This window comes from Ambystoma mexicanum, chromosome 9 (genome assembly GCF_040938575.1).
Source record: "Ambystoma mexicanum isolate Mex_15411 chromosome 9, UKY_AmexF1_1, whole genome shotgun sequence".
Lineage (NCBI taxonomy): Eukaryota > Metazoa > Chordata > Amphibia > Caudata > Ambystomatidae > Ambystoma > Ambystoma mexicanum.
In genome coordinates, this window is record NC_090931.1 from 801,846,944 (window position 1) to 801,869,892 (window position 22,949).

Here is a 22,949-nt window from a genome sequence, read left to right on the forward strand (position 1 = left end):
GAATAGATCGGGTCAAGAGCAGGAATCGAGATGCCTATGACCAACACGACCCGGAAGACTATGCTAAAAATGAATACGTGAAGATAATAAACACAACATATGGGGTAGTGAATAAAACTGATTGCTGGATCTGCACCCACATGCCCCGACATAGCAGTGAAGGCATCCCAGTGTACGCGTCGCCAGTTACTGAGGATGCCGGGTGTACATTAATTTACATGAGAATAGTGTCAGCACAGCAATACATGATACCAAATACCGCTTGTTATGTTAGAGGAGAGAACAAAACCCTTCTAAAGGAAAAGATACGCTATAAAATCAAAACTGAGGGAATCAGGCTTGCACCTGCTATGGTACAGAAAGTAAGAGAACCTCCTCCCCCTATCACCATCACACAAGAGTTTAGGCCAAAGAATATATGTTTTAAGAGAAACGCAAGAGGTAATCAAAGAATGATCTCGGGGTGCAGTCAAATGGTGAATCTAAATAACTACACGAAGGGATTGTTACAGATAGAAGGACATGCCTACGTCTGTAACAAGAGGGCTTATTTGTGGTTAGCGAAAGATTTTGTTGGGGTATGTTACATAGCCAGAATAATGCCGGCTGTGATGGTATATTTCCCCCTTCTACTCTGCATAAAGAAATACACAGCAGAAATAAACGAGCAGTAAACCCAAAAATTCCTACGTATCAACCTACAGGATGGGAAACGTTTATAGATCTGATGGGGGCCCTGGTTCCTCCAGCGGGCATCTTTATGAACAGTCAAGAAATCCAAAAGCTAAGCAGGGCCCTTGAGTTTGTAATCGAAGAATCCGCAGACCTAATGGAAAACATCACTTATGAAATGAAAGCAATTCGGCTAGTGGCTCTCCAGAATAGGTATGTCTTAGACATACTCACTGCAGAAAGGGGCGGGGTCTGTTTCATGGTGGGGTCCCAATGTTGTGTTTACATACCAGAAGAAAGTACAGGAATCTTAGATGGAATAAACAAACTACATAAAATAGCGGATAGTATCCACCAGGAGGAAGGGTCAGGAGATAGCTGGTGGATGAAGCTCCTAAAAGAAATCGGGTGGCAGCTCCTTACGCCCATACTGGTTCTAGCGGCAATAGTTGTAGGAATTTGTCTCTGCATCCAATGCTTCCCGGTATGTGTGTCGTGCTGTGTTTCCATGTGTTCTTCCAGCATAACGCGCCTAAATCCAATGGATAAAAGCCATGTGCAACAGGAATTTTTTGACATGGGAGGCCTGGAGAAGATTATGGTACATACATTATGTAATGATGTTGCTTTCCTGCCATCTGCTTATGCTAGGACTGTTTAGATTGATGCTCAAGTGTGAGCAAAGGGTGGATTGAAGGTACGCATACATATGTAATGTTGTGCTCACACTTGGAGTTTGTACTAATCACCATATGCGTTAAAAGAATGTACCTTTTGCTAAAAGAAGAGGCCTTCTCTTTATACAGCGGCGTTTAAGACCTGCTGACCTGGCAAGAACTTGTTTTTAACAGAAGAATTGTGTTTGGTCACTGTATGTCGAAGCATGCTGAGCCTGCTAAAACTATCTGCAGATTACGGGTGGGGGAAGGAATGAGTAAGCATGGCCTTGAGCACAGAGATACGGGCACAAAGGGGCACGAAAGAATGTGAAGACCGGGATAACAGGAAACCACATAGACCACGATAACAAATGTGCAATGGTTGTTCGTTAAACTCCAACTGGATACTTCAGATAAACTCCAACTGGAGATCCGCCCTGGGGTGGACGTGTTCTATGTGCAAGGCAATGTAAACAGAAAAGTATAAAAGAGCATGATGTGTAGAGGAAGGCGCGGCACTTCGATGACTTGCTTAGCGAGACGTTTGAACTTGCAGCCCATTCGCGAATGCTTGTGCATGAATAAAGTAATGTTTACTTGGCTCTTTTCTGTCTGAGTTATTGCAGGGTCCCTCATTGTACTGGTTATGGTGACGGCGAGAAATCGCACCCACAGGGGCTGGCTGGAGTAGGGCAACTGTGGCAGTAAGGTAAATTCATTTAGCTTAAGTTGCTAGAGGAAGCTTTGCATATAGGTAGACTTCCGATCTTCTCTTACCTAAAGATGAAGGGGGTCCTTAGGGCAGATAAATGGAAATCGCATGTACAGAGGGAGTTGATGCAGACTGAGAAAATAATTTAATACATATTCGGATCTGAGAGGTTTGATTTTGGTACTGTATGGTGCACTGGTCAGGGCCTCTTTTGGTGGAACTGAGGGCCTCCGGGGAAGATGGTAGAGGGATTTTGGTACATAGATCGAGGAGGGGCTGTGGCAGATGATGTGCCATAAAGCATTTAAGACATCTGTATCGTGTCAATATAAGCTTCACGGTATTAAACTTCATCACTGGCAATAGGACCCTGTCTGCCTCTCTAAAATGTTCGACGGGGTTAGCCCATATTGTTGGCATGCATGCGGGGAGTGTGCCACGTATTGGCATATGTGATGGGCCTGTGACAGAGTGCAGATATATGGGGTTGAGGTGTTGGGCTGAGTGAAGGAGGTTGAGGGCACAGTATGCCTTTTGGACACTATGTTGGCCTTATTTGAACTGAAAGAGATGGACAGTGAATATAGGAGCTTGCCGCATATGGAAAATATTTTTGTGCTGGCCACTAGAGTGTGCTTGGTTAGCCAATGGAAGAGGGAGAGGTTGTCGGGACATGGTGAATGGCTGTCCAAAGCTAAAGACATCTATTTGATGGAAAAAATCACGGCAGCCCTCCATGGTGGGAGTGCGGTTGTGGAAATGGGTTGGCTGGGGTTTCTCACTAAATACATGGTGGTGGGAAGAGTCGCTTTTGGTGTTGTGGCCCACCGTGTTTCTATTTTAGCTGGTGGGCATTGTTCCGACCTCCCCCCTCCTAGATCCCCATGGAGTGGAGGGGTATACTGCTTTTGGAGTGGGTCTGTAGCTGTACAAACACTTTGTTGCATTTTCACTGTATGTCATGTTGTGGTGGAGTTATGAGGGTTGCCATGGGGTGGGTTGCGGGGGAGAACTAAGGAAAACAATGTGATCAGTGTTATTGGGGTTTTGATGTGGCTTCTTGCTTTTCCTTTTATGTCTAAAACTTGAATACACATTTGAAATTTACAAAAAAAGAGGCATAAAACATAACTAAATCCCTTTTAATCTTAAAACGTCATTCAGGAAGGTCTGCACTGCCTAGGTTGCAACAAACATAATCAGGTAACAATTGCAAGTAAAAAAAGTGCAGCGTTGCACCGAGTAAACCCCCAGGGCCTGATATCAATTGTCATTTTCCCACTGAAAACTGATTTTGTAAATCAGGCCCATAGTCTTTAAGAACTGGCTGAATCATATGCTGATGAATATTACGGCAAGTACTAAAAAATTATGCAGTGCGACACGGCAAAACGGACACACACACACACACCTCTCTTTAGTGCAGCGTAACCAGCAAGCTAATGTGTGGCCAAATGGTAAGGAGTTCAATCTGAATCGAGAAAGCCACCTTCTTGCTAAGGGTTCGAGCACCCACATTCATATTGGTGGGTGAGACTGTACGCGAATAGCACTGGCCATTGAAGGTCTACCCTATCCATCTGAACTACATTCACAGGAGTCACCTCAACATATTTTATATGAATTTTCAAAAGACTAGCTGGCTTGAAATACCAGTCTAGGGAACTGACAGATTACAGAATGATTCTAAGATAAATAATAACCGAGCCACAGAATTTTCATTGTACCTTAAGTTGAACTTGTGTTCGTTATAATTTCCTCGTGAATTCAATCTTCGGGTCTTTGCGAATTGCTTGGGGACACAAAGCCCCAGTATTGATATGATATGATATGGCATTTGTAACGCGCCTATACACAAGTGTTTGAAGGCGCGACGAGGCAGGGAAGGGGGAACACGGGGAGACAGACAACGATCCTACTAGGCCAGGTGTCATTCAGATCGCACAAGTGCATGGGTAGGGGGGGAAGGGAAAAGTGCAAGGGGGAAAGGGAGAGGGGAAAGTGCAGTACAGGGTTAGTAATGAACAGGATAAATAATAAGGGCCAACTGGTGGCAAGTGCAAGATAAGTGCAGACAAGTGCTGGGAAGGGGGGCTGTAGGGGTACAGAAATAGTCCCGCAGTGCAGGGGTTGCCAGGAAGGCAGTGCAGAGGAGAGTGGCTGGGCCAAGGACCGAGATTGGTGAGTGGCCCAGTTGCTGATTCAGTGCAGTTTCAGTGATTTACCAGGGGAGAGGGGGAGAGAAAGCAGAAGCAAAGAGGAGGGTTTTGAGGTGCTTCCGAAACCGGCGATGGTTCTCCTCAAGTTTCAGGGGGGCAGGAAGGTTGTTCCAGAGGGAGGCCCCTGCTGCGGAGAGAGATCTCCCCCCAACTCGTTGCATGGAGAAGCGGCTGACCCTGAGGGAGTTGGAGGCGGAAGAGCAAAGTGCTCGAGAAGGAAGATATTTAGGAAGGGAGAGTTGAAGGTAAATTGGCCCCAGACCCCAGAAGGCCTTGTGGAAAATGCAGAGGGTTTTGAACTTAATTCGTAGTCTTAAAAGGTAGTAGTCCTCGGCTTGCCCTGCTATGCACATTGGGCCTGATTTCCTAAGAGTTTTTCAATGGGATTGCACCATTGTAAAACGCTTTTGTTAATCGGACCCATTGAATTGTTGGTAAGGACTGTTTACCTAAATGTTGTGTAAGTTGTACAATTGCGCCATTGGCTTGTTTTATGATATAGAATTTCTTATTTCTGTGATTAAAAACGCAGATTTCACAAAATCAGCCATCTAAATATTTAAAATGTTTCATCCATCACAAAGGTTTTCTTTCCCCCCACGATCAGGAATTTGGCTTTACTAAACTTAAATGGTAGCAAACCGCCACACGTATAGGACTCATGGCTGTCAATAAAACTGCAAGTCTGGGACGGTCCGTGCCAGGAGGACAATGCCATTCGCATAACTAAGCAGTGTCACCGGAACCCACTCCCACGAATGGGACATCTAAGGCTTTCTGAACCAACTCGTATCATTTAAACAAGAGGGGCAGAGGAGGGAAGCCAGCACACAAACCTGTTTAATGCCTCGGTTTAACTGACATTGTTTAGTGCAGTTCCGCCCTAAAACCAGGATGCTCCATAACATTGGGCTCCTGACCATGTCAAAGGCCACGGTTCGGTCCATGAATATGAGATAAAGGAGGACATTTGCATAGAAAAATGTGGCTATTAAAAGGTTACATGTTAATACCATCTCTAAAGCTTTTGGGGTCTTTATCCCCCCGTTGGAGGGTACTCGAAAAAAAGATTGCCATGGTTTCCAAAGGGCGGGTTTCACCCCCAGAAACCGCATGGAATATGCCCATGTAACCGCCCCTCATGCCCACCCAACTGGGCTCCATTGAGTGGTTTTAACCCTGAGGCTCCCGAAACGCTGCCTCCCTGCGCTGTCTCTACCCTGCCCAAAGCATACATGGCCCATACCCAAGCCCCTCAATAGATCACCCCCTCCTCCACACAACCCCCTCATGAACTTACCTGCTCTCCTGTGACACGCAACTTCCCACTTCTGTCGCGTATGCAGTCTTGTGTAGGTGGCATTGCCTGGGCATTCACTAGAGGCGGCCCAGGTATCACAGTCTAAAGACTGCAATGGCGAAGATGCTTCTGGAGACCAGCCAGCCAGCCAGCCAAGCTGCTGTAAGGACCTACCCAAAAAGCTTTGCTGTGGCCTCAAGCACTGAGATCAGACAGTGCAACCTCAGAATATGCTTATCCCCTTTCTTAAAGAGTCACCATTAGTGGCTCTCACCAAGAAGATGCAATTATGCCTGTGCCCCCAAATGGCATTGAAGAAATGAGTCAATAATGGGGTCCAAAGATCCACCTCACATATAAACAGTGCAAAAAAGAGATTGCTGGCTTCTAACTATCTGGCCAACTGCGCTGGTCTGCACTTAATTGAAACAGGAGGGAATAATGGTAGGGTATTGACACGATCTATCCGACACAGGTATGGATAGTTAACTTTCTTTATTGGCGAGACCCCACAGCCACAAGCTACGGCTCCCCTCGCTCAACGGCCACTGTGGAATGTTGATTGCTGAACGTGCATCAACATTCCACCAGTGTGCCTATGCGCGAGCCCGTGCATATTACAACATATCCTCTTCCCTTGGATAAAAATGTTGGCACGCACAAACAATTTCTTTTTTTTTTTTCTTTTTTTTTTTTTCCGAACATGGAAAATGAAAACAACATCACATGACATGTCATATTTCAACTTACTTTACAGCTGTATCCATACAAGTAGCATGGGTAATATTAAATGTACTTCACTCTTAACAAACATAATCCCTGAATCTTATGGGCCGTCCACAGCTCCTACCCACACGACCCCTTTGTTGAACTTCATTAGGTTGCTGATCCATAGCAGACTGAAATTCCACATTGACCTGTGGATCAACAGGACCTGGACGTGGTACACCCTCTTGCTGTTCACCCCCGAAGGGTTGCGAAACCACAGGATTATAATCCAGTGCATTTTCTTGTGATTCCTCCTCATATTCCACACCTTCCCTGACCACACGTCTGCATCCATCCACCACCACTCGCCTCTTACTCCACACAGATCCATCCTCCAAGTGCACATACCCTTTTCCAACTTTAACAACCTTCCTTAAGGGCATAAAAGTGCTGTATCCTTTATGAACTAACCTAGGATTCTTTATGTACACCTGATCCCCAGGCTTTACGTTCAACTCCTTCCTACTCATTTGTGAGGACCCCATGGTCTGCTGGCGCTCTAAAATGCTGCGATGAATTGCTCGCAAATCCATATCGCATGGACCACCGCCCCCCATAGCCAGGGTTCTCAACATTGTGCCTGCCTTCATGCCCCTCATTAATTCAAATGGAGATCTACCCGTTCATGGCAGGTGTTCTCCGATATGCAGCCAGGTATTGTGACACAACTTCTTGCCAGTTCAAACCATTGGCCAAAGCCAATTGTATGGCTGACTTAATAGTGCCATTGGCCCTTTCAACCAGACCATTTGCCGAAGGATTATACAGGGCTGTCCTATAGTGAGAAATGGCATGCTTTCCAAGAATTCTCTCATGGCTCTAGAAGTGAACTGCACACCATTATCCGTAACTAAACTTGCCGGTAAACCCTCACGGTCAAATACTTTTCTCAGAAAATCAATTACGGTATTGGTCGTAACATCTGAACACGCCGCCACCTGGATGTGTAATCCACCAACACTAACATATACCTGGACTCAGGCTCTAAACAGTCAAACGGACCCATAATATCCAAAGCCAATTTCGACCATACCTGCTCTGGAACCTCAACAGGATGCACCGGTTGTGGATGCAGTACCTTGCTCTTATCACTGACAGAACACGCTTGACACTCTTTCACCACTTGTTCCACATCCTTGTCCATTGACGGCCACCAATACTCCTCTCTCAATCTCCTTTTGGTCAAAGATAGGCCCAAATGACCTTCATGTGCCAATTCCACCATTCTTCCCCTCAAACTTATCGGGGGTATCAATCTGCTGCCCCTAGACACACCCCAGGGACCTTCTGCTAATTCCTGGAGAACCTGGGCATATCTTTTCCCTTCCAGCCTTTCCTTCACGGTGTGCCACCCCTTCACCAGACCTTCCCTAATCCACTTTAACTCAATATCATCCTCAGACTCCTGATCCCACACCGACTTCTCCACAGCAGACGTAACCAATGCAACCTGACACTCCTGCAAATCATCCTCCTTCACTACTCCCCCCTCACTGTCCTCTTCTACCCCTGGCAAGCGGGACAAACAATCCGCGACAACATTAAACTTCCCCGGAAAGTACTGCAAGGAAAAATTATAATCTTGCAACTGTACTGACCACCTTGCAATCCTCGGGGATACTGCCATGACTCCCTTGGAAGAAAATACCTGTACCAACAGTTTATGGTCTGTTCTCACTACATAGGGTATGCCCCACACAAATGTCCTAAAATGTTTTGAAGCCCACAGCACTGCCAAAGTCTCTTTCTCAATTACAGAGTACCTGGTTTCCACATCTCTCAATGTCCTTGAAGCAAAAGCCACGGGACCCATTCACCATTAATGTATTGCTCTAGGACTGCCCCTAGGCCCACCTCACTTGCATCCACCGTCAACGCAGTTCTATTTTTTGGGTCAAATGATTTCAGACAGGTAGCCTTCTCCACCTCCCTCTTAACCAACTCGAACTCTGCCGCACACTCCGCAGACCATACAAATCTTACACACTTCCTCATGAGAGCTCTCATGGCCACTGTCTTTTCAGCGTAATTTGACACAAATTTAACATAATACTCTGCAAGACCCAGAAAAGCCCTTAGCTGATCCTTATTAACCGGAGCTGGCGTATCCCTCAACACTTGTACCAACTCCCTTTTTGGACTTGTGAACTCAACGTGTGTCCCAAATATGTGACCTCCTCCACCCCCACTTGACACTTTGTTAATTTTACAGTCAGACCTTTTTCTTTAAGAATCTGCATGACCTTCCTCACCCTCGCATCATGTTGCTCCCTGCTGCTGCCCCAAACCAAAATGTCATCTTGAAAGTAGCTGACACCCACCACCCCTTCAAACAACTGATGCATCAGCCTCTGAAATACTGCCGAAGCCGAAGCCAAACCAAAAGGCATGCGACAAAATCTGAACGCCCCAAACGGAGTCACAAATGACGTAAGAGGTCTAGATTCAACATGCAGGTCAATTTGGTGATACGCCGTTGACAAATCAAAAGTTGAAAAATATTTAGCTTCACCCAACGTCAATAGCAACTCATTAATATTAGGCAAAGGATGCCGATCCACCCATATGCTGGCATTTAATTCCCGAAGATCCACACACATTCTGATGCTGCCATCACTCTTCTTCACTAAAACCACAGGAAACAACCATTCCGAAGCCTCAATGGGTTCTATTATTCCTGCCGACTGCAACTTAGACAATTCCGCCTTAAATGCCTCCCTCACTGAAACTGGCACCCCCCTCACCTTGTGAACTTTAGGCACTGCACCCTTCTTCAACACAATGCGATGCGTAAAGCCCCTAAGCTTACCCAGGATGTCAGAAAATACTTCAGGAAACTCACCCATAAGCACTGTAGGGGTAACTCTTACATCCTTCTCTTCCATTCCCTCCCTGACACTGAGAACCGGTTCTTTTTCACCTGGATGAATTTGTATCTTTAGTGCAGCCTGCTCATCCCAACCCAACACACTTGTCCCTTTTTGAGCCACATACAATTTACCTAAGGTCTGCCTTCCTTTGAATGAAAAATTTGACCAATCATAACCAAGTAGATCAATGGAACTTTGCCCGTATGCATACGGTCTGATGTCTGGTGCCAACAGCGTAGAGATCGGCTTACCCAAAACCTCTTGATACACTTCCGGAGACACCAGGGTATAAGGTGACCCAGAGTCCACCAGCATATCCACAGGGTGCTGATCCACCAACACCGACACCCATGGACCCTTCCGCCCACCACCCTCCACATGTAATATGACACTCTGTTTGGGACCCCCACCTGATGCTCCCTCCAGCCCCGTGGCAAACTCTTCTGCAGTTACATTTGCGACCACCTGCCCTTTACACATTCGTGCAAAATGGCCCACCCGTTTACATTTCCTGCACTCTACATTACTAGCAGGACATGATTTCGAATCCACTGTGTGACTTGACCACCCACAATTTTTGCACACCTCTTTACCTTCAGGTGCTCTGTTCCCTTGTACAACCCCTTTGTCCAAACCCTACTTGCTCCTTGCCACCACCGCGTGCACCGTTTCCCTATTTCCATCCCTTTCAGTAACAATTTGTACACTCGCCTTGGAGGCTTCAATTGCTCTAGCAATCTCTAAAACCTTATCAAGAGAAGGATCGCTCTCAATCCACAATCTCTCTCTAATTTTTTGATTTGACGTTTTCATCATAATCTGATCCCTTATATGTTCCTCTCCGTTACCCGGGAACCCACATGTAGCCATGAGCGCACGTAAGGCAGTAACGTATGAATCTATACTTTCCGCGGAACCTTGTGCCCTAGAGAAAAACTTATAACGCTCTAAAACCACATTAACTCTTTTTCCAAAACGTACTTGCAGTTTCTTCAAAGCCGTCTCATAGGCACTTACAACCATTTCCCCTTCGCCTCCCCCTTGAACCATTACATTCTCTCCAGGCAGGTGACGAAAAACTCTCAAGCCTTCAGTACCAATACAATTAAGCAAAGCAGCCTCCTTTTCATCATCGTTGAACTTTGCCCCACCCGCAGCCCGCAAATATACCTTAAAGGCATCTACCCACTGCTCCCAAGGCGCAACCGGCTCTCCTGGGTTAGGCAAAAATGCTGGTGGAGGCCTAGCAGCTGTATGCAACATGGCCGAAATTTACTGCCCAAGACCTTGTGCCCACCAAAGTAACCGACACAAAACTGTTCTTTTGCGTGCCCCCCTATAATCCAAGAATTTTCCTCTCTTTCACTTAAAGTCAGTGGTCACCACACCAACCAAGGTGACCGCACATGCATATCTTCCCTTGTAGCCTTGTGAGCGTGCACCCCCACGCATGTGCAGTACAGCCAGGACCTGGCACAGGGTGAGTCACAATCAATGATGTACCCACGATGTGTACAATCAATCCCAGCCCCAGACAAGCTGTAGCCTTTACTTGTCAGGGCCCAATGGAACAGGGTGTTCCAATCTTACCAGCAACACCCCTTCATATCCACCTTAAATCTGAACTGTGGCTCTGCAACTTGCCACGTATTTAACGGTGTTCTGCTCCTGTCTTCACTCATCCGGCAGCCGCCACAGTAGGATGCTGTGAAAGCACTCTGCGCACTGCCACCGCAGCCCCTCCTGCTTCCTTGGAGCGACCGCAGGCAGCGCAGAGCGGCGCAGGCGTCACCACGGCCCCTCCTCGTTGGACTCAGCCCACGCTAAGCCGGATAGCGTAAACACGCTGTCGGGGGCGGAGCCAACTGCCGCGCACAGGCCTCCGATCCACCTGGAGCAGGACCCCGACTGGGGCACACGCAGCCTCCGCCGCGACCAGGGGAACCGAAAGCTACGGCCTCCGCTCCTCCACAGAACAGCCGCCCGGCTCCCCAACTAATCCAGGCACCGGCGGCGAGCCGGCTGCAGCCAACCGCTCCTCACCCTGCGCTCCTCCACTGGGGCACACGCAGACTCTGCAGCGAGCCGGCAGCAGCCAACAGCTCCTCGCCACTCCGCCGCGACCAGGGGAACAGAAAGCTACGGCCTCCGCTCCTCCACAGAACAGCCGCCCGCCCGGCTCCCCAACAAATCCAGGCACCGGCGGCGAGCCGGCAGCAGCCAACAGCTCCTCGCCCTCCGCTCCTCCACTGGGGCACACGCAGACTCCGCAGCGAGACGGCAGCAGCCCACAGCTCCTCGCCCTCCGCTCCTGCACAGGGCAGCCTCCCGCCCGGCCCTGCACCGGTTCAAGCCCGCAGGAGCCGCTGCAACCGATCCAGCGCCGGTCGGCCCCCGTCCACGCCGACTGCGCCCGAGCCGATGGGGAGCCACACAGCCGATCCGCACACACATGGGACAGGGTCTCGTCAAGATCCCGATCCTCGTCGCCAATGACACGATCTATCCGACACAGGTATGGATAGTTAACTTTCTTTATTGGCGAGACCCCACAGCCACAAGCTACGGCTCCCCTCGCTCAACGGCCACTGTGGAATGTTGATTGCTGAACGTGCATCAACATTCCACCAGTGTGCCTATGCGCGAGCCCGTGCATATTACAACAGGTATCCTGCAGCAACTGTCTGGGTAAAAGACCCCAGCCCAAAGGGCCCAGTAATGTAAAACTGAAAGCTAATGACCGCAGACAACAAAGAACATGGAAAGTATATGTAGTGATACCAACTGAACACCAACGGCTCTAATACGCATAGTAAAAAGACATCTTTCCTTCCTGGTGGACGGAAATCCTTTCTCTATGTATATTAGAAATGTTGCGTGTTTGTAACATAACTTGTACACGTTTTCATAAATTCAGAAGTAATGACTCGGCATGTATGGCCCATCGAAAAAACTACAACCAGAACAACAACTCTGAAGGCCACACTTGACGGCACCGGTTAACATAAACATGGCTAACCATGTGCGTGGCAACACATTTACTAAGCCTAAACAATAGCGCAGTCTTTCCTGGCCTAGAATCAGATTCAGCACATAGTGCAAGAAGAATAATGAAACAATGACTGCTGCATGCATGACACGTCTAAATGCTACTATGACGAAAGTGAGCGTTTAAAGAAAGAAACAAATGTTTACAGCTGCACTAAACTTGTTAGAGTGAAACTATGAAGCAGGCAACCAGCAACTTCCCACAGTAGACCTCAGTTTGAGAAAAAGGTGGAAAGATTTGACGTCTAATTTAGTATTTCTGATTGGGCTTTGCAGAACCCGGGAAACCCACAAACATACTTTGTTTTATTTTGTATTTATTTATACAGTCATGATGTCAATTTGAACTAAAATAACTTACATTGGATAATGAATCCGGTGACCAGGGCAGTTCCACGGTGAGGGTGCCTTAACAACATGCAGTAGTTAGTGGGCTGTGGGTAAGCCTGGTGATGGTGGGATATAGACAAAGAACATACATTGCATGATCATGCAGGGGTAATGTCAGTTGCAGGGTCTAGACCCATTATCTATGTTTAAGAAATATATATTTTGACATATGTACATTTAGGAGCAATATAATGTCAGGTGTGTTATGGGTGTCAATTGGGAAGCAGTGGGATGGGGCAGGAGATGCTCCCTTGCAAGCTACCAGGTGGTGCTTAAGTCAGGTTTTGAAGAGTTTCACTGTTTATTTATTTATTTATATTGCACCGGTCGCTCGCAAGCATCAGGGTGCGAACATATAGACAGTTGATACAAAACACGTATTCATGGGACACTTTGCTCAAGTATGTGGTTGGGTTTTTTGTCTGGTACGCAGTGGATTATTTGAAGAGCTGGGTCTTGATTTTTTTCTGAAAGCTTGTGTAATTCTTTTCTAACCTGATAGAGAGGGGAAGATTGTTCCATATCATGGCGGCCTTAGTGTGGAATGCTTTGCCCAAACCATATGCTTTCTTAACCCTGGTTATCTTACTTAGGCCTTCAGGCTCCGACCTGAGTGCACGTCTTGGCACATACATAACCAATTTACTTTTAAGGTAGGATGGAGCCTTCCCATAAATGCATCTGTGTGTTAGTGTCGAGGATTTGAATAGCATTCTGTCCTCCACAGCTGGCCAATGAAGGTTCCTTCTGTCCTTGTTGATGTGTTCCTTTCTTGTTTTATTCTTGATGATCCTGACTGCGCTGTTTTGGATTACTTGGCACTTGGCAATGAGTCCTTTGTTGGCTCCTAACATAAGGGCATTATCATAATCCAACCTTGAAATAATAGTTGCTCTAGCTATCGTGGAGCAGTTGGCTTTGCTCAAGTAAGGGCAAATTATTCTGAGGAGCTATAGGTGATAGGAACAGTTCTTGTTTAGTTGGAGGACTTGGGCTTCTGCGCTCTGGGACGCATCCAAGTACATTTCTAGCGTTTTTACTTTGTTGAACTCATTTATTTGAGAGTCATTTATGAGAAAAGATTGGTACTGGCTGTCAGGTTTGCTCTGGCTTGATTTGATCCAAAGACCATCAGTTCTGTCTTTTTAGCATTTTAACACAGCCAGTTGTTGTTCATCCAATTCTTGATGGATTTGTATAGTCCTTTCACCTGTGCGCTAACCTTTGCATAGTTCCCGCTCAATTCCACCACATGCTGGGTGTCGTCAGCGTAACTAGTGAAAAAGAGCAACGGGGACAGGCTAGCCCCTTGAGGTACTCCGCATCTGATTATCTCTCCATAAGAGAAGTTGTTACCCCAATGTATCCTGGATTTTCTGTCTGATAGAAAAGATGTGAGCCAGCTAATTGCTTCAATCGAGCAGTTGGCTACTACTACAACAGTGCAAGCTTGAGTTGACGGTGGTCTAAAAGATCGAACGCTGCACTAAGATCTAACAATATAAGAAGCCTCAAATTCCCCTTCTCCACTACACTTAGCATGTGGGCCTGAAGGTCCAACATGGCTGTTTCGGTACTATGGGCTGTATGAAATCCAGATTGCTGATTGTGTAATACATTGTTGGCTTCCACATACGTTTGACGTTGGGCTGCTTTTGATGGCAAGAGGGTGGACGTTCTCATGGAGGGAGGAAAGTAGGGAGAAATAGTGGAAGAGGGAGGAGGCACAGGGGTAGTGGGTCAAAGAAACATTGAGAATGGCAGAGGACCTCAGAGACCGTGAGGGAGAGTAAAGAGAGAGGCCATGGACGAGGCAGTGAGGAGCCAGACCACTATTAGATTTGAAGACAAAGAGTAGGAATGGAAGGAGGGAGCTCTTGTGCTTGGTATGCCATCCAGTAGGGTGCCTGCAGGTGGAGGTGGGGGGGAAGTTCTGGATAGGAGTCATGGTCATGCGGCTAAATTGAGGGCTTTGTTCAGAGGGGAAAAAGATTAGCCGGGAAGGCCAACAAGTAGGCTAGAATAGTAGGCATGTCTGCTGAGTATCAGAGTACAAATCAGAGTCCTGGCTGTGTGGTGGGTGACATGGGGGCAAATCTGTCTTCTATTCAGAAAGTTGATCATGATGGCCTAGGCCCTAGTATGCGTTTCAAATCTGTTTATTAGCATTTGTAAAATACAGAACTGCAGAAAGAAATGTCACTGCAAACAACAGTGTCAATTAACAAACAACAAACTGAGCAACAGTGAGACAATCACAAGCCATCCAATACAGCGAGACGTACACTCCATTCAGATTTCAATCACGTCGAGGGGCACAAGCATAAAACATCCGAGAACAGTGAGAGAGAGGGAAGACTATAAGTGCTTGCAGAATAAAAATCTGTTGCCTATAAGGTAAACGATTGAATGGTAATATTCCACGCCTCAATATTTGTAGTGGTTTCCTTCAGGCTCCGTCTCATAGACTCATGCCAGACAGCAGTTTCAGCCACACTCCATCTTTCTAAATCAAGCCTCCACAGCGAAAAGCTGGGGCCACATTCATCCCTCCATGCCATTGCGATTCTCCTCTTGGCGAGCACGCAGGCAAGATCGATCAGTTTAACAACATGCCCACATTTATGTGGTCTGGGGTACATACCCTTCAGGTACTCCATCGGGGACTAGGAGACCCTTGTGATATTGGCACCTGTAACCACAAGTTTGATCTTCCCCCAAAAGGACTGGACCTTCGGGCAGTGCCAGAACATACATATAAAGTTCGCCAAGGGGTTCTCACACCAGAGACACTCTGGACCAAGCTGCAAGTTAATTCAAGCAATTGAAACGGGAGTCATGAATGTTCTATGTAGTATGTGTTTAACGAATGACCGCGCGCTCCCCCACTGCATGTCTTGCAACACTAGACTCAGGTCCTCATCACATGCCACCTGAAGCTTACTTAACAATGAGCATGCAAGGGCCAGCATACCGCCATGAAGACGTGGCACCAGCCTCACTTCATCTTCCAACTCATACATCAAGAACACCAGTGTGTTTGGAATAGGTTCTTCATGCCACTGAGGCCATTTCATCTTAGCAATTCTTACAATCCTTAGTTATCTCAGAAATTTGCCATTATGGCGCCCATCCACAGCAACTAGGTCGTCGAAGTCCCCCAATCGACCATCCTGCATTGGCCCTGGTAGTCATGAAGTCTAAGGTTGTTGTTCAGAGAAATTCTATGTGTATGGTATTAGATGCGAGATTACATAGTGTAAACCTGATGCCAATTACAACCACCGATTAGGTCCTGCATAGTAGTTTCTTTCAGAGGTCAGTTGACAAAGATTTGTGCACATATTGCATATTGGAATACTTGTGCATCCTGCATGTTTTGATAAGTAAGCATACCACAACCTGCCAGAAGCAGTGTTAAGGATTTATCATTTGTCGCTGGATTCCCAAATCAGTGAATTATTTGAAACCTGTATTTTTCACTACTCCATTCCGAGACCAGTAATGTGGCATCATGGTGGGGTCATGAATCATTGCGGTTTCATGCGAATCAGGCTTCCCACGAAGCTTATAAGTTACAGTTTACTAGCTGTCATTCTCCCTTCTGCCCCTGATAAGTGTCCTACACGCGGGGCATGCCTCATGAAGGCACTAGGCAGATATGACCACATCACCCTGGCCCTCATCGACCTTCACTGGCGCCCACTGCACACACACATCACCTTCAAGTCTTGCTGCATCACCTATAAGGCATTCTCCCTCAAGTCACCCAGCTACCTCGCAGAGAAACTCAGCATCTCCAGAGGACAGCGCAGCACCAGAAGCCAGCTTCGCCCCCTCCCGACAGACATAAAACCATGCATCTTCCCCAATGAGTGCAGGCTCATATTTTGCATTGGAAAACATATAGATCACTTTATTGGAGTCAACCTGGCATAAAACCTCACTCCGGGTGGTCCTTTGCCATTCCCGGGTTTCACAGAAACTGGTGACCCATCACTTCAGTTTTGCTCTCCTTCCGGGTGACCATGTCACTTTCGGTTTTAGTTCTTAATGAGTAGTCAAGCCAGCCTCTGGTTTTATTTTTCTGCTAGGACAGTCACTCCCATGCACCTGTATGGAGCGTCACGCCACGGCCACTGCAGTTGCAATGAGTACTAACTGTCCATAAGGGTGTCAGTGCCTGTAGAACCCCAACTTGGATCCTGCTGAGGGTAAAGTTTGCGGAGCATCCACAGCGTGATTTCTCCCCGGCTAGGACCGCCCCGTAACTCCGCCTGTGACAAAGGAAAACAATATTAGAGATTATTTAGTTAAATGTAACATAAACCACACAAATCTATTCACATCCTGGTAAAAGCATAACCTGCCTCCAAACTTCCAGTCCTTAATCCTAAATCCTCCTGATAAATCACTTACAGAGGAGCGGGTAGGTGGGTGTCGTGCCCGATGCTGGAAAAAGAGACTGGCTCTCTCCAGCACCAGCCTTTTTAAGTGCCCTGCACCACAGGGCGTCGGCCAATTTGGTCGGCATGGGGGCAGGGCACTCCTCCTCTGGCTCCCTCAATGGACCCGAGGCGGTGCAGACCCAGGGGGTGGGGGACAGAGGGGCAGCCTGCTATGTTAGATGTTCCTCTCGTACCCCCTGTGTGGGCAGTGCCATCTACTGACTTGAAATCCAGTGCTGCAAAAAAGGGTCAGAAAACAAGCCTTCTCTGCCTACACCCCAAGACTATGAAACCTCCTCCCTATCAGCATCAGACACACCCCCACCCTCCTACAATTCAGAAAAGAACTGAAGTCCCACCCAGTCTCTCCTCCTCAACACCTAGGCCATCATGTCGCCCCTTGCACCAGCTGACTTGCAAGACGCCGTCCACCCCTCTCCTTCCTTCCACCCTGTACAGCTGTACCCCTCCTCTCTGCTCCTCTGTAACCTACCCCCGCTGTATATCTGTTCTGTTCATACCTCAGTGCTCAGTTATGCATCTGTACTGTTGTATACCTCTTTAAAGCACTCCATTGCTTCTCGAAGCTAGGTCTGCGCTCAATAAACACCATAATAATAATAATAAAAGACATATACAACTTTACATGGGTGACTATCAACTACGGTGAAATGTTACAATTTTACATGGGTGGGTGAAATGTTGCACCGAGAAGGTTTCAAGTCAAATATGATAGACAATGGGCCTCAATACGGGTCCGGCGGTAACCCTGACAGTGCTAACAGCGGGTTGCCGCCTGATTTCCCGGTGCCACCGCGCTATTCCGAGTCCAGTGGCCGGGAAGTCAGGCACCAGCAATTTTGTTAGTCCCCATTCCCATGGAGTCATGTAAGACTCCATGGGAATGGGGACACGGGAGAACCGGCACCGTTAACAATGGTGCCGGTGCTCCAGTGAGAACTCTGTGCGAGCGGGTGCCATTCCGCCTGGCATGTCTGACCCTGGCGGGCGGGATGGCACCCACCCGGAGAGTTGTAGTTTGCCGGTCTGGAAGCCACGGTGCCGGTAGGCTTACCGGCACCGTTGTTGCCAGACCGGCACAATTGTAATGAGGCCCAATGACAACAAAGCTCGAGTTGTCTATAATGTGACTCTGAACACCAAGGTGGTATATTTCCCTTTGGTTGATAGTCATCCATTGTACAATTATACGTAGCATACAGCGGTATATCAGTTCCTTCTGCATTTGGGAAAAAAGGTAGGTTTTTTTAATTGAATAGATTCCTCACCTCATCTTTCCAGCGCAGCTGGCTAGAAGCAGGCTCTAGGCTGCTGTTAGTAGTCAGTGGGTGCAGCGTGAGGAGGAACCCAATTTTAATATTTCACTGCAGTGATGCCATAGCGGGGAGTTATGACTTTTGAGTTCTTCTTATCAGAGGTCTAAACCCTTTGGCTCTCCAGATGTTTTGGACTACAATTCCCACCATCCCTAACCAGCACAGTCAATAGCCAGATATCATGAGAATTGTAGTCCAAAACATATGGAGAGCCAAAGGATGCAGACCCCGCTTCTATATGCACTAAATTGATTCACTGGAATCCAGATGCAATAATATCCCATTAGCCAGACGTCAATTGCAGCGGCTACTGATCGCAAACAGAATTATTAGATCTAAATCACCTGTTTCGGTTTTATATGCCTCCACAAGACAGATGTGGGATAGCAACAAAATGAGGAGAGTCTTTTCTAATGCGTTGTGCTATCATCTGGGATCTGCTTACGGAACAGTCGGAGAGAAGAATTGGGTACTAAAGTTAGCACGCATTGCCATCACACCCGGCTAAAACCTGAAATCAAATCACTGTCCACCTGTCAAACCGCCACTGGCATTCCTGATTTCAAAACAAGTAAAACACTGGCCCTTAAAGCCACGCATGTGGAACATCACAGGCACACGTGTGTTCAGCCAGTGCGTAAGCAGAGCACAAGCTATCAGGCGAAACATTTGAATGGCACTGAAAGATTGCTCGAAGCATTGGCCAAGTAGGATGAGTGGCGCTGCTAGAAGTACCCGTGTCACCAGTGACATAACAGACGGCCAAGCAGCCCCTGACTTGCAGGGAGCACCCCACTACTGAGGGGCCCCCAGATATCACCAATCCATGTGCACGTCTAAGTGAAGGTGAACTCTTTAGGGGCCGCTCACTGCAATTTAAAGGGTGTCTCTTCCTTTTGTGTTATGATGCTGCCTGTCGCCTCTGTCCTTTGCTTACCCAGAAGCAGAACGGAGTGGGAAGCCAAAGACCATATCATAGAACGCTCTGCTAAATGCCGACGATATCAAAATTCTAGCGCTCAGGTCAAGGGGTCTAAAGCAAAGACTTGTTGCCGCCCTAAAAACAAACTCTAGTAGCTAGATTTTGAAACTGTCTAAATATGAAGGGGGTTCCTGCAAAGGTGCAATGGTGGGGTAAGCCGGTGAGGAGATGGGATGAGCTAGAGCGTTACTTGGATCATCGGAGACCAAGGATGTTGGTGGTACATCTAGGAGGCAATGACTTGGCAAGTATAGGAAGTTGGAAGATGCTGCAGGAGAGGATGGCCTCGCTGAAGAGGATATCAGCTCGCCTGGGAGGGACAGAAAGGGTCTGCTCGGAGATTATACCCAGATTCAAGTGAAGAGGAGCCAAATCACGATTGAAATACGCCACGGTCTGATAAACCTCGAGGTGCCGGAATATTACTTGCAAGACGGAGTGCATCTGTGAGAGAAGGGTATGGACCGTTTCCTATGGAACGTGCCTACTTGGTTAATGGACATGTGAAGACAAATAAGAAAGCCAAAACAGGAATGGGTGGAGCCAAAGAAGGGAGAGAACCCCCACTCTTGCGTGGCGTGGTGCAAGCAACCAGTATGACGATAATTGGGGAGGATTTCCTCCTCCACGCTAAGGGCCCCCTCTCTGGCCAATCGGCAGGGGGGCTTATATAACATGAGTGAGCTTGTCTTCCCACGACAGGAACAGTGGTCGAAGTGTACGAAAAGAAGTAGTGGAACTATGTTCCTTGCTGGCCTTCCCCCAATCCCCACAAACCCCATCACCACACCCAATACAAAACCCCAAACACTTCTACATGCTGTTTAAGGGAACGTCCAGTGCAGTGCACTGAAAGTGCAAGTTTCAACTTCTTCCTATACTTTCATTTTAAAACAAAACCAAGTCTAGGAGCTGTAAAACGTAATTAAAAAAAGTAGAGGAGCACCGCTCCCGACAGCTCCCGCTCACTTCGACCACTGGACAGGAACAGTGGTCCTTCCAGCCCAAGACAACCCGCAAGGGTAGGACAGTCGTCAGACATTTGGCTGGGTAGTTTTGGCCTAAATGGATTGGATGGAAATAGGAGTGGAAAAGACAAAAGGTTTAGAATGGTCTGCTGGCCGTCCTGTGAAGTGTGGTTATTGAATGCCAAGGTTAAGGTGTTATTACATTTTAACGAATTTGTGATTGTGATTGTAATTGAATCATTGTGCTGTGAAGATAAACATGCAATTTAGAAATTAAGAATTAGTAATTGAAGTGCTGAAAAATTGAAAAAAACCTGCGGCTACGTAAACCAGAAAGAAAGATCATTGCATGCATTATTCATGTAGGATTAAATTAAGGTCACAGGGGGTGTATGGCAAGTAATGTATACCAGTTAAACCTGGCGGTGGTGCCGGGATGTGGCCTAGTGCCAAAGATATGGCGGTGGACGAAGGGACGAGACAAAGTCGGACCATGTCGAGGCTAAAAGCATAACCGGGGCAGCAGCCGCTCCATGAAAGTGAGTCTCTCCGGCGGCAACGGACATTTAAATGTTTGAGCCCCCATTGGTTGTCTCCTCACACTTTCTCCTTATTTGAAAGACACTGCCCAATCGCAACACTAGCTAGCGGGCACCGCCATCTTGCACACTAAGCCCTTTTGGTGCCTCTTGGCCATCTTTTTTCGCGGGCTTGCACTCATCCCCAAAGTTTCCTCCCGGGTTACGGCCCGGTTAAACTTGTGGCCTCGACACGGTCCAACTGTGTCTCCCCTCTTTGTCCACCACCATAACATAGAACTCTGCTAAATGCCGATGATGTCAAAATACTAGCGCTCAGGTCAAGGGGTCTAAAGCAAAGACTTGGTGCTGCCCAAAATAGTTTTAAGAAAAAACTTCATTAGGTACATTTTGAAGTTGTCATGATAATAATGGGATTCCTGCAAAGGTGACTTAGAAGTGGTTATGTAATATAGCTACCTAAGCGTGGACACTGATGGGCGTGAAATGGCATATCCAAGGAGTCATCACTGAAGCAAAAGCCAAAATAGAGCCAATATCATTTGTTTGATCATATTCCATTACGGATGTGGAACCCAGATGTTGCGGCAATGCCCAAAATGTGATGCCAGTATGGGGCAACGTTTTAAGGACCATTTCAGTTTTCCCAGGATGTACTTCAGTCTATGTAATGATGCTGAAACTTGGGTTGAAGCCTTTAGCAGCGACAGTGGTAACCAGGCCCGATTCCTAATGATTGGAAGCAATCTATCGGCAGCAGCTTGGCTGTTAATAAAAAGACTAAGAACAGAGAAAAAAAGGGGACTGGTCTAGTGGGACAGGATCACACAGACTCTTAGAACAGTGAGGTGAACTACGCAGGTGGCGACACCAAGCCTCTGTTATCAAGTGCAGCGTGGCGGGGTCATGCCTTTTAAAAACACTACCCCAGGAAACGCTGGAACACCTGCCCCCACACAAACTGTGGACATCCATAAAAATACTTCTAAGGAAGAAGGATATCTACCGGTGCCAGCAAAGTAACAGAGTAGATCAATAAAAACGATTTGAATGCAACAAGTAATGTTTGCGATTGTTCCTCAGTAGAACTGTAGGATTTAATATCATGTTTGTTGGTGTCTTGTTTTAGATACGAAGCTTGGCACATACATATCTAATACCAATCCCCAGGCATGCAGGCACATGCAAGAAGGCAGAAGCAATGGAGTTCCTATCTTTGGCAGAATGCATTGATGTTGCACAATGTGTTATGCATGGCCTTTTTAAAGAACGAGCTACATTCTAAACTGCAAACACAGATCTACCCTTGCCTGTGGGGCTTATTACATTGTAATCATGCATTATGTGTTGCGTAAATGTACTCTTAATAGAGTAGTCAGAATATATTCATAGGTACCAAGAGGCTACTGGTTTAGTCTGTTTGAGCTGCTCCAAGCTTGGCAAGCATGGGGCTCTCTTAGCGCCACCAGCTTGGCTGCCAAGGAAAGCATGAAGGTAAACAAGTACTCACTGCTCCCCAACTGCTGAACCACTGGGAATGGTAGGGGAACTCCAGGACTTCAGTTATGTGCTACATTGTGACGGATTGCCATCTGCAAGGGTCTACAAGCCTTGGCTTTTTCATTCACATTGAATAAAATGATGTGGTTAATTCTGTGTCTGAAAGGGAGCTCTGCTAATAAGACCCCCTTTCATAAATGTTCCATGCCAATATTATAGAACATGTCCCTTTGCTGAGATTGTCTCCCGACACCCTCATCACCAGCTCAGCAGTGGCACAGGGCAGGTTCAATGGTCACTTGTGCATTCCTGACAGCTGCTGGAACCCAAAATGACAGCAGGCAGGGGTAGCTTTTGAACTGTCTTCCCCCTCTGATTCAAATAACAATTGTGTAACCTATTCAGCCCGCTGACACATTCAACTGTACAAATAAGCCAAGCCTGGTTATAACATGGTGGATGCTAGTGCACACAATTATAACAGCCAGGGAATTTGAGATCATACTAGTGCCAGCTCTGTGAGCATGGCTTCAGCTA

The 22,949-nt window shown here is 47.1% G+C and overlaps 1 protein-coding gene across 1 annotated transcript in view; it reads right to left on the reverse strand.

Annotated features, from left to right (window-relative positions):
- Positions 1-16,528: 16,528 nt before the first annotated feature.
- Positions 16,529-22,949, reverse strand: part of DUSP19 (dual specificity phosphatase 19) — a 277,972-nt gene continuing 271,551 nt past the window's right edge. The window contains exon 4 of the mRNA XM_069615775.1: positions 16,529-16,915. Coding sequence (XP_069471876.1) covers positions 16,796-16,915 — 120 coding nt within the window. The 3' untranslated portion in view covers positions 16,529-16,795. The remainder of the gene's footprint in view (positions 16,916-22,949) is intronic.